Source organism: Schistocerca cancellata, chromosome 9 (assembly GCF_023864275.1).
Source record: "Schistocerca cancellata isolate TAMUIC-IGC-003103 chromosome 9, iqSchCanc2.1, whole genome shotgun sequence".
NCBI lineage: Eukaryota > Metazoa > Arthropoda > Insecta > Orthoptera > Acrididae > Schistocerca > Schistocerca cancellata.
This window is the reverse complement of record NC_064634.1, coordinates 385,038,422-385,050,248: the sequence shown is the minus strand read 5'-3', so window position 1 is coordinate 385,050,248 and position 11,827 is coordinate 385,038,422. Positions and strand designations below refer to the sequence as shown.

The 11,827-nt window shown below is 42.3% G+C and overlaps 1 protein-coding gene across 1 annotated transcript in view; it reads right to left on the bottom strand.

The window, feature by feature from the left end:
* Window positions 1–911: 911 nt before the first annotated feature.
* The window catches only part of LOC126100360 (cellular tumor antigen p53-like), a 96,579-nt gene continuing 85,663 nt past the window's right edge, over window positions 912–11,827 (bottom strand). The window contains exons 7-8 of the mRNA XM_049910970.1: window positions 7,030–7,167; window positions 912–1,106 (exon numbers count right to left, since the gene is read on the bottom strand). Coding sequence (XP_049766927.1) covers window positions 1,053–1,106; window positions 7,030–7,167 — 192 coding nt within the window. The 3' untranslated portion in view covers window positions 912–1,052. The remainder of the gene's footprint in view (window positions 1,107–7,029; window positions 7,168–11,827) is intronic.

Here is an 11,827-nt window from a genome sequence, read left to right as displayed (position 1 = left end):
TTGAACAGAAAAGAGGTTACAAGATGATCAACAACAATAGTAAAACAAAGGTAATGGAATGTAGCCCAATTAAATAAGCTAATACTGAGGGAATTAAATCGAGACATGAGGCACTAAAAGTAGTAGGTGACACAACTGATGACTGACAAAGTAAAGAAGATATAAACTGTAAACTAATAAGAGCTTGAGAAGCATTTTGGATTTGGGGGCAGGGGTGTTCTAAGATTGAATACACATTTAAGTGTTCAGAAATCTTTTCTTGTAGCATTTACATTGCATCCAGTCTTGTCTGGAAATGAAATGTAACAATAAACAGCTCAGACAAGTGGTCCTACAGAGGAATGCTGGAGATTGGTTGGGTACATTGGAAAATTATGAAGAGAGTTCTGCACTGAAATGGGAATAAAAGAACTTTATGGTAGAACTTGACTTAAAGAAGGGTTCTCACTTGATAGGACACATGCTCAGGCATCAAGAAATAGGCAGTTTGGTAATAGAGGGGAGTGTGGAGGGTAAACATTGTGGAGGGAGCCCAGGGCTTGACTATAAGTAGAACATGTTCAAGTGGATGTAGCTTGCAGTAGTTACACAGTGGTGAAGGGACATGCACATGATAGACTAGAGGGTAAAGCTGCAACAAACCAGTCTCTGGGCTAAAGGCAACTATGACAATGACTGCATTGCTAGTGTAACTTTTAGAAAGTCATCATTGAATTTAAACACAGTTTGAGTGCACGCATATGGGAGGGGATAAAGAGGGTGGGATGGATGTGGTACTAGTATTTCCGCTAAATCGACGTCCAAGAAAGAATGTGTTTTCATAGTTCCTAGTTGTTTTGTTTGATAGCACAATATTTTACACAACTTCCTAATATCATCCCCATTACTTTTGTAATGTTTGTGTACATCAGCATGTTAAAAAAAGATTTATTTTCAAAAAAGTAAAAAATCAAATTTATTTTACTCAAAATAATGAAAATAGTTCGGGAAATAAGGAATGCTGTCTTACAAATACCCATCAAACGTGAACAAAAATGTACTGAATAAATGAGCTATTCTTGAAATACACTAAATGCAGTTCCTCGCAACAGTTCTTCTCCAGGAGTCTGTGAACAAACAAATAAAAATGAATTACTTCATTAAAAATATAATCATATACTCCATACTCTTTGAAAACAAGTATTTTTGAAACTTAGTACTAAATAAGCCTAATTTCTAGGCTAGTTCACTGAATGCTACAGCCATTCATATTTTAGTGATCTATACCACAATACAGGGTACACTTGGTTTCTAAACTATGAAAATTTAACAAAAAGGCCACTCTTCTATATCACAATGGAGCTGTAAACGATAAGTACATTATGATATGGGACTGCACTTAAGCAAAACCTATGGAACAACAGATGATTCCCTTGGCAGATAAAGAAATCGATTTTAGTATCAGAATACGAGATGACACAAGTATCTCTTGGTATAGAAGTGATATCACTGACCAACTGGTAAAAAAAAATTTTTTTATGACAATGTCTGTGTTGTGACTCGCTGATCATTCAAAGTGCCGCCGCGCAATTACGCACGTCCTCTACGTGCGGCGCTGCCAGCCAGCCATGCAGCAGCTGCGCCACCCAAGTGGCCAGCCGAGCAGCGGCCGCTAGACTGGGACTCAGTGCTTACTCGAATGCTAACGTGTACACATGTCAACTTACTCTGTGACTTATATGTGTTGTTGTGTCGTTCCGAAATATATGTGTTAAACTTGAAGTTCTAACAATTGGCGACGAGGTAGTGGATTTTTCCTTGTCGCTGTTGACTCACAGGGTTCCATGGCTACTGTCGAGCAACTCTTGCAAAATCTCCTTGAACAGCAAACGCTTCTAACAGCAGCGATTCGCGATTTCGTCGCGGTGTCAAATGCGGGGCGTTTCTCGTCGTTGGCTATACCTCCTTTTCCTCCTTACGACGAGACGGCGGAAGACTGGTCTGATTATGAAAAACGCCTTCGACAGCACTTCTTGGCATTTCATGACACGGACGAACAACCATGTAAGTCTCTGTTCCTTTCCTGGATTTCACCTCAAATGTATCGGTTGTTGTCGCAATTGGCTCCTTTGAAGGATCCTGCATCTTTGTCCTTTGCTGAAATGTGCTCACTTCTGTTTGTCTATTTTCAAAAGCGAACGCATGTGGTAGCCTCTCGTGTTGCCTTTTATCGTTGTCAAAAACAACCAAATCAATCCTATCGCGCTTGGGCTGCTGAACTTCACGGCCTCAGTCGAAAGCGTCAATTTGTTACTGATGTTCACTAAGAATCCTATGCCGATTCCATGGTACGGGATGCTATTATCCGGTCGGCGCCCGACAAAGAAGTTCGGCAACGTGCCCTTCAGTTGGCGAATCCGACTCTCGATGAAGTTCTCTCCATTGCGCAGTCTTTTGAAATTTCTCGCGCCGCTGGGGTGCAAATAGAAGCATGGGGTGATGTCGGGGAAATACAACCTCTGTGCGCTGTTGACGACGCGTGCAGCGCATCCCCACCGGCTGACGTGGCCGCAGTGCGCTCCCACGCGCAGCCTCGGCCTAGCCGTAAACAACCCGCTAAGAAACTGCAGCAAAATCCCCGGCAACTTCCTTCATGTCTGCGGTGTTTTACGAAACATTCACGTGAGGATTGTCCCCAACGTTGGGCTGTGTGTCACAATTGCAAAAAGAAAGGTCATGTGTCTTCCGTTTGTAAATCCGACCGCATACACGATGTTCATGAACATGACGCTGATTCTGATTCTGTGTTGTCTGTCAATTGCACTTCTTCCCTTTCAGGGAAGTTATTCCTCACTGTCCAAATCCTTGGTCGAGATCTTCGCATGCAAGTGGATACTGGTTCTGCTGCCACTATAATTAATTCTCAGACGTATCTTCAGCTGGGTTCTCCACTCCTGTCCCCTGTCACTCGGCAATTACGGACATACAATAAACAGAAGATTTCTCTCTTGGGACAGTTTAATGCTGAGGTATCTTACAAATCCATCGTTCACACTGTTCCCATATTTGTGGTCGACCAGAGCAACGCAGAAAATCTTTTTGGTTTCGATGCCTTTTGCGTTTTTGGGTTCTCCATAGATGACTCTGTCAATATTGTCTCTGACGCTATTCCTTATGCTCAACTGGATTCCTTGTCGACGACATTTTCGTCCCTTTTTTCTCCTGGGTTAGGCCGTGCAAACGACTTTGAAGCTCATATCACGCTCAAACCCACTGCTCGGCCTAAGTTTTTTCGGGCTCAGCCCATTCCTGTGGCCCTTCGTGATCGGGTAAAACGGGAGTTGGATCGTCTCACTGCGTCAGGGGTCTTGCTTCCTGTCACTTCCAGTGAGTGGTCCTCTCCTGTCGTTGTCGTTGCTAAGCCAAATGGTGATATTCGTCTCTGTGGTGATTTCAAAGCCACTGTAAATGCTCAATGCCTCATCGACACTTACCCTATGCCCCGTCCTGAAGAACTGTTCACTAAACTTGCTGGAGGCCAGTATTTTTCTAAAATTGACCTGTCAGAAGCTTATCATCAACTTCCTCTCAACGCTGCTTCCCGGCAGTTTCTGGTCCTTAACACGCCTTTCGGCCTCTATCAATACCAATGCTTGCCATTCGGGGTTGCTAGCGCCCCTGCTCTCTTTCAGCGATTCTTGGAACAATTATTGCTCCCTGTCCCTAGGTGCATCAATTACATGGACGACATTGTTGTCACTGGCTCCACCACTGAAGAACATCTTCAAAATCTCCGCACACTTTTTCATGTCTTACAGACTGCCGGTCTTAAGTGTAATCTTCAGAAATCACAATTTTTTCAGGCCTCTATCACGTACTTGGGGTTTCAATTCTCTCGGGATGGTATTCGTCCGCTTCAACAAACTGTCGCTGCGATCGATGCCCTTCCTCGCCCTACATCTGTTAAGGAACTGCAGGCCTTCTTGGGGAAAATAGCATACTATCACAAGTTTTTACTGTCTGCGGCTTCGGTGGCTCAGCCGTTGCATCACCTGTTGCATAAAAATGTGCCTTTTCACTGGTCCACGTGATGTGAAGCGGCTTTCCAGAAGTTGAAGACTATGCTGCAACAGGCCCCGAGCCTGGCTACTTATCGACCTGGCCAACATCTTGTTCTTGCCAGACGCCTCTCAATACGGGGTCGGTGCAGTCCTTGCGCACCGTTTTTCTGACGGTTCGGAACAACCCATTGCTTATGTCTCCAAAACGCTCATGGATGCCCAACAAAAGTATCCTCAAATTGAGAAAGAAGCTTTGGCCATCATTTATGCTCTTCATAAGTTTGGTGTTTTTCTCTATGGCTCAAAATTTCATCTTGTTACGGATCACAAACCACTTGTTTCCTTGTTTCATCCATTAACGTCACTTCCCGACAAGGCTGCACACCGCCTCCAGCGTTGGGCTCTTTACTTGTCCCGTTTCAATTATGAGATTCATTTCCGGCCAACGGCTCAACATGCAAATGCTGATGCTCTGTCTTGCCTTCCCATGGGTCCTGATCAGGCATTCGATCGGGACGAACATTTGTGTTTCCACCTGGATGTTGCCGAGCAGCGGGTTGTGGACGGGTTCCACATCACTGGGGACAGGCTGGCGGCTGCTACGGGTTCTGACCCTACCCTCTCCCGGGTTTTACGCTGTATTCAGAAGGGTTGGCCAGATCGCCCGTCTGCTAAGACTTCTGATCCGTTGCGGAACTACTACACTTTGCGCTACCGCCTCACAGCTAGGGATGGTGTTATCCTCCTCTCCACTGACAATGCTTCGCCGCGTGTTGTGGTACCTGCGTCTTTGCGTGCTTCGGTCTTGCGCCTCCTTCACCAGGGGCACTGGGGTGTGTCTCGCACAAAATCTCTGGTGCGCCGTCATGTTTACTGGCCTGGCATCGACTCTGAAATAGCACACATGGTCGCTGCCTGCGGCCCTTGTGCGTCACAGGCCACTGCCCCGAAGTCATCTTTGCCACTGTGGCCTTCGCCTGAGAAGCCCTGGGAGCGCATTCATGCTGACTTTGCGGGACCCTTTTTAGGTACTTATTGGCTCCTCATAATTGACGCCTACTCTAACTTTCCTTTCATTGTCCGTTGCACGTGACCTACCAACGCGGCAACCACCAGTGCTCTCGCCCGTATTTTTTCTTTGGAAGGCTTCCCCTCTACCCTTGTTACTGATAATGGTCCGCAATTTGCCTCTTCTGACTTTGTGGAATTTTGTGCTCATCACGGCGTTATGCATGTCACGGCCCCGCCATTCCATCCACAATCCAACGGTGAGGCTGAACGACTGGTCCGCACATTTAAGGCTCAGATGCGGAAACTTCTGACTTCTGACTTCTTCTGCTGCTGATGATGCGCTTCTCCAGTTCCTGGCGTCTTACCGTTTCACCCCCATGGGTGATCACAGTCCGGCTGAGCTCTTACATGGCCGACAGCCCCGCACGCTACTTCATCTTCTGCGGCCTCCCACCTCACGGCCGCGGGTGCCTTCCATTGGCCGGTTCACCGCCGACGACCTCGTCTGGGTACGGGGATATGGCAGGCGGTCAAAATGGAGCCCGGGCCGCATCTTAAGACACCGTGGCAGACGCCTGTATGAAATCCAGATGGACACGGGTGTTGCAGTGCATCATTCGGACCAGCTTCGGCCTCAGGTGCCAGCAACGCCTGTTCCGAATGCCGCCACACCACCTTTGGCTCTACCTGATGCTCGGGATCTTGGCATCTCACACTACTCACAACGCAGCCCTCTCACCGTCATCGCGATGCCAGCAGCAGAATGGATGCCACCAGGAGACGTGCCCATGCAGGAACCGGAGGACCATCCTCTGTCAGAGTACATCTACTCGCCTCCTCCTCCAACGGATGCCGACACATCGCCCATGTCTCCTGTCATATCAACTGGACTTGCCGCAACGGGCAGATTGGTGCATGGGGCCCCAGCAGATTCGACCCCTACGTCTCCTGTCATCTCAATCCGTTATCATCGGGGACACTTCCGTCCATACGGCAAGCCTCCTCCTCGAGACTTTACGGCGAGTCAAACAATGCCTATGGACGTTAGCCATCTCCAGGACACCTCCATCACGACAAGTGCAACAATTTCAAAGGGGGGAAAAGTGTTGTGACTCGCCGATTATTCAAAGTGCCGCCGCGCAATTACGCACGTCCTCTACATGCGGCGCTGCCAGCCAGCCATGCAGCATCTGCGCCACCTAAGCGGCCAGCCGAGCAGCGGCCGCTAGACTGGGACTCAGTGCTTACTTGAATGCTAACGTGTACACATGTCAACTTACTCTGTGACTTATATGTGTTGTTGTGTCGTTCCGAAATATATGTGTTAAACTTCAAGTTCTAACGGTCTGAATGTTAAAACTGTGTGTTACACTGATACTCAAACTCAGAAACTTGCCTTTCATCTTGTCTTACGTAATTAACACAATAGAGTAAAATAATTCTATACCACACATTTATGCTTTACATTATTATATGACCATAGCTATCTGCACGGGGGTGGGGGGGGTGGGGGGGGTGGAGGGAGTGGAGTGGGGTGGGGTGGGATGGAAGGGGAGGGAGGCAATAAGATGGGGCACTTGCTGCCCTCCTCCAGAAACTGGAGTACGGAGTTTTTATTCATTATTCATACATTGAGTGGATAAGCTTCAATTCTTGGGACATAATAAGCTTTTGATGTCACCAATAAAGGTTAGTTCTTATTGCTTGTCATGTCTTGAAACAGACCAATTCACGGAAAAAAAGGCAATTTTTAGTCTGCCCCCCCCCCCCTCTCTTCTGGAAAAATTTCTGTGGACACTAATGTGTATGACCATTCATTTTAAAAGCTTATTTAAAAATAAAGATTGTTTTCTAGTGGGACACAAATTTCCAAAATAAGATAATGTTTATGCTGTTTTGTCAAAAACAGATGGCAATCAGCCACAAGTATGATTACTGTATTCAAGTTATAATCCTTATAAAGTCATATATTACCTACCTCAATAATACGTTCATACAGTGCAAGTAATGATTTATCTTGATCATTAAGCTGTCTTTGCTCCTTACCAACATCCCTGTATATCAAATCCTGAGCAAATTTTGCCAATTCTTTTGCATGGCAAGCCTTCACAGGTATCTGTAGAAGAAGATAGGAAACATAAGAATAAACAAAACTTAGAGCACACACAGTACTGGAGAATCAAAATGTTCTGAAGAAAATCAATTTCAGGCTTCGCAAATCATATCTTGGAATACCACAATTTTGCGTAAATTGAATAATGTGCTCATATCAACTGTTCTTACACATCAAGCACGAAATGTCACACTCATACGACATTTTTTCATAGATCTCATGCTATTGGCAACGAGATCATTACGGTATATACTCATGTCCAGCCAGGAAAGGAAGTGACTGCTGATCTGTTGCAAGGTATAACACAGTTCAAGATTTGAATATCTTAATTTTTATAAATCCAATGTTTTATCAGAGTGTCATCATGCAACATAATGAAGGATCTCATGTAGACCAATTCAGACATGAATGCTGTATTAATTAAAGAATTATGTGACCATATCAGATGGGAAAGGTTTCTAATAGTAATGAAAGCAAGAGTATTAAAATAGTGCAAAATTGTTAGCTTACTGATTTTCAGTTTTGAGACCTCACCCGCAGATCCACTTTCTTAGGAAAATGCTAGTGACATAACACTGCCTTCTGTGAAACATGCTGTCACAACTTCTGGAACAGGTGAGAGTTGTTCAGAGCTTCCATTCACACAATCACATAACCACAACCAGTGCAATAAGTTTCTTCCATTACAGGCAACATCTACTAACTTATTCCACTGCCTACTACTTAATCTCATAATTAATACAACAGCAAACCTTTCACTTCAAGTATTATTCCCAGATGTTAATTAAAGACAAAGAGCTGATGAGAGATATAGTGAGGGTTTACAGCCTTGCAACACTTTGTGAAACAGCCTCAGTGATCCAGTTTTCATTTAAGCAGGAAAGTGATCACTGATTACATTGAGTTTCCTGCTTACGATGTACCATAACTTATGTTTAACGACTTACCGGAAGTCTAAACACTGGTGAACCACTGGGCACTACTGTGGAGGGTGTAGATGGATATTTTGACAGGCTACCTGGTCATTAACATCAGATGATGTTGAAGATGACAGGCAGATGCCCTATACAAAAATATAATGAAGTTTCTTTGACATGATATTAATGTAGTGCCTCAGGGTCTCAGTTTCCATGAAACTAGATTGCAAAATATTAAATGATCAAGACAATGGGGCAGAAAACCACAAGCACTAGCAACACAACTTATTGAGTTGGTTAGTGGCATAATGACTTAACTTAACAGTCTTTGTAGTATCCATTAATATAAACAGTGGTGGCTGCTGTCTAAGATTACAAGTGCACACGAACACCCTAACTTTCAACACCTTGCTGATTTATTGGTTATTTGTCTTTGAATGCTGTTAAATGTAACATAGATGCTGCAATCTAAAAGATTACAGAATTAACATGCTGTCAGAATGGAACATTGTTATGCAGTATTAACAAATTTGTCATACACAAAATACCTTATCTTGACTGTTGTGACCAAATTCTGTCAAAACTGAAATCTAACATATATTTTTACTTACGCTGGCTTAACCGCCTCTGTTAAGATATCCATCTATAGAGTAGAAGGAGTTGCATATCAAAATGTCTTTCAAACTCTGTTTAAACCGTGCTTCATCTGAAACCAAGTTTTTTTGACAATACTTGGTTGTAACAGCCAAGTAACTACCTACTGTGTGAATGATGGATGTATGGAAAGCAGATGTAAGTCTTATGTCTGTAAATAGTGGTAGTTTAATTTTCAACCTTGTACATAATCTGACTGTTCTTAACTGAGGATCACTGAAATGAATAATTTACTTTAATTTTTGACAATACTTGGTTGCAATTGCCAAGAAACTAGCAAATGTCTGAATGATGGATTTAATGAAAGCAGATGTAAGTATTAAACCTGTAAATATTAGAAGTTTAAATTTAATTCATGTACATAATTTTACTGTTTATTGACTGAGGATCATTAAAATTAATGAAACTCAAGTTTTTTTAATTACATTTTTGTAATGTATTTATCTGACATGTTCCACACCCAGGAGGATTCCCTCTTTTATGGGTCTATGGAATGAATAATTAATCTAATCTAATGATACAGTCTCCTTTTTGTCCCACGTGATATCTTTATTCCTTGTGTAATCCACGGTTTATTTTTTGACTTCTGGGTGATTTGAATAACCTTTAGGGGAAAACAATTTTCAAAAGTTGAGGTAACTTTATTAATGACTGCTTTGTATTTTCCATTAGAGTCATAATTATGTCTTTTAACAATTTCCTGAATTTCTCAATGTTTGACTTTTTATTACCGTCCTGTACTCAGATTTAATAGATTTTTTTATCCTGATAAGTTTCAACATTTAAAACAAGATGTTGCATGTCATGATCACATAGCCCATTTACTATTGGTTTTGTGATATGACTTTTTCCCTATATTTGTCTACAAAGATATTATCTATAGCAGTTTCGGAGCATTTACATATCCTAGTAGTAAAGTTGACAGTACGAACTAAACTGAATGATAATGTTACTGACTGCAATAACTGTTCATTGACAGAGCTTTTCAATAAATCCACATTAAATTCACCAGCAACCACCATTTCATTTCCTTTTTTTTTTTTTTTTTTTTTTTTTTTTTTTTTTTTTTTTTTTTTTTTTTTACCGTGAGATTGGACACACTCAAATTTATCTGAATCTAAAAATCTGTGAACACCCAGAATATATACTCATGAGCTGGCACTGAATATAGACACATGGCTACCTTACCAAGACTGCCTACCAACAGTTTATTTACTGCAACAGGGACACAACTGCAAATTTAATCAATGTAATCAATGGCGGGCCTCTGTTGTTTCTCTTGGTAAGAGGACTGCATCCATAGCCTTTATGTTATTATTTAATGTAGTCATTCCATTTATGTCTGTTGAAAATATTCATTTTAAGATTGAAATTTCAACAGTTTGTCATTTTCAACCACAGTGGAATTTTAATGCCCCCTCTACAGTGTTAAGTCATGACACCCTGGAAAACAGTTTCCAGCATGCTGAATGCAAATAAGTATGGCGGTATAAGTATAGCTACACTTCCACAAACCATGAGAGCACGAGCCATATGGCAATCATGAAAACAGCATTCCATCAAAACTGTGTGCCCAACTGAGACTCGAACTCGGGACCTCTGCCTTTCGCGGGCAAGTGCTCTACCATCTGAGCTACCGAAGCACGACTCACGCCCGGTTCTCACAGCTTTACTTCTGCCAGTATCTCGTCTCCTACCTTCCAAACTTTACAGAAGTTCTCCTGCGAAACTTGCAGAACTAGCACTCCTGAAAGTAAAGATAATGCAGAGACATGGCTTAGCCACAGCCTGGGGGATGTTTCCAGAATGAGATTTTCACTCTGCAGCGGAGTGTGCGCTGTTTCATATCAGCGCACACTCCGCTGCAGAGTGAAAATCTCATTGCACCTCCCAGCTTCCATCTTTTTGACTGATGAGGGAGAACAGTCCAATGAAATTTTGTGGGCTCCTCTTGGGTACACAGATTTGAGTGAGACCTTGCAGTGTCATGGAGAAGAAGAAATTAATTTTCATATTTTTGGCAGTGAAAACACTGAAGTCCCCAACATTTCTGGAGTCATTGCTGTATGTGCCACAGCTGGCATGCAGGATATGAGACTGGTTAGCATAGCCTTGATGTGACGATGACAGACACCTAACCCATTGACTCACTGTGCTTTCGTTCACTGCCATGTCTCCACAGGCATTCTGCAAGCACCTATAAGTATCTGTGATGCTCTGGTTTTTACAAAAAACTCAATGACAGCTCTCTGCTTAGAACACACCTCCATTACAGATGCCATTTTGAAGGGAACATACAGTGCCACCACCTACTGGAACTTCATTAACCCGTGGGGACTGAAGTGGGAACATTCCAAAATGTCTCACAAGTAACTCCGCATTTTTTTTTTTTCAGCCGAAATTGCAAGAAAAAGACTGTATTGCATTACTTATTCAATGCCCTTTATAAAAATAGACTTCATTTCAAATAGTCTATGCATGAGATAAAGTATGGCATATAGGGGGCTCTTCATACCAAAGTTGTCTATTTTCTGTCCTATTCCATTCACATATTAAGCAAGTATCAAATGATGGTCAATATGCTTCTGCGCATGCCCTAATCTCCCTCATGTTATTGTCATGATCCACACTTGAGATAAAGAATGGTGGCAGTGTAATGGCTACAGTCTTCTTCACATAAAGGTTCTCTAAGTATATGCTACAGTATTTCCTAAGAACCATATTGTCTTTCATACGAGGATATCCTTTAAAAGATGCACATTATTGACATGCTCCTGCATAAAGGCAAAAATAACTACCACTGTTTTTTTAGTATCATTTATGCAAACCAAGAATTATTAATTCTTAAATAATGAGGCTGGTATTACCCTCACAAATATAAATTGTCAACTAAGCAATATCAAAAAGGTTACCATATTCATTTGGTATCAAATAAAATGCAATAAAAATCAAAGCAAGAATTTACCTGCAACATTATTGGCCATTTCTTGAAGTCTGTGTTTTATGGGTGAAGGAAAAGACTAAATGTTTAGAATTCTTTAAATTTCTCATCTATACTAGTGCATAAGAACAAGTTGTAATTTAATTTAAAA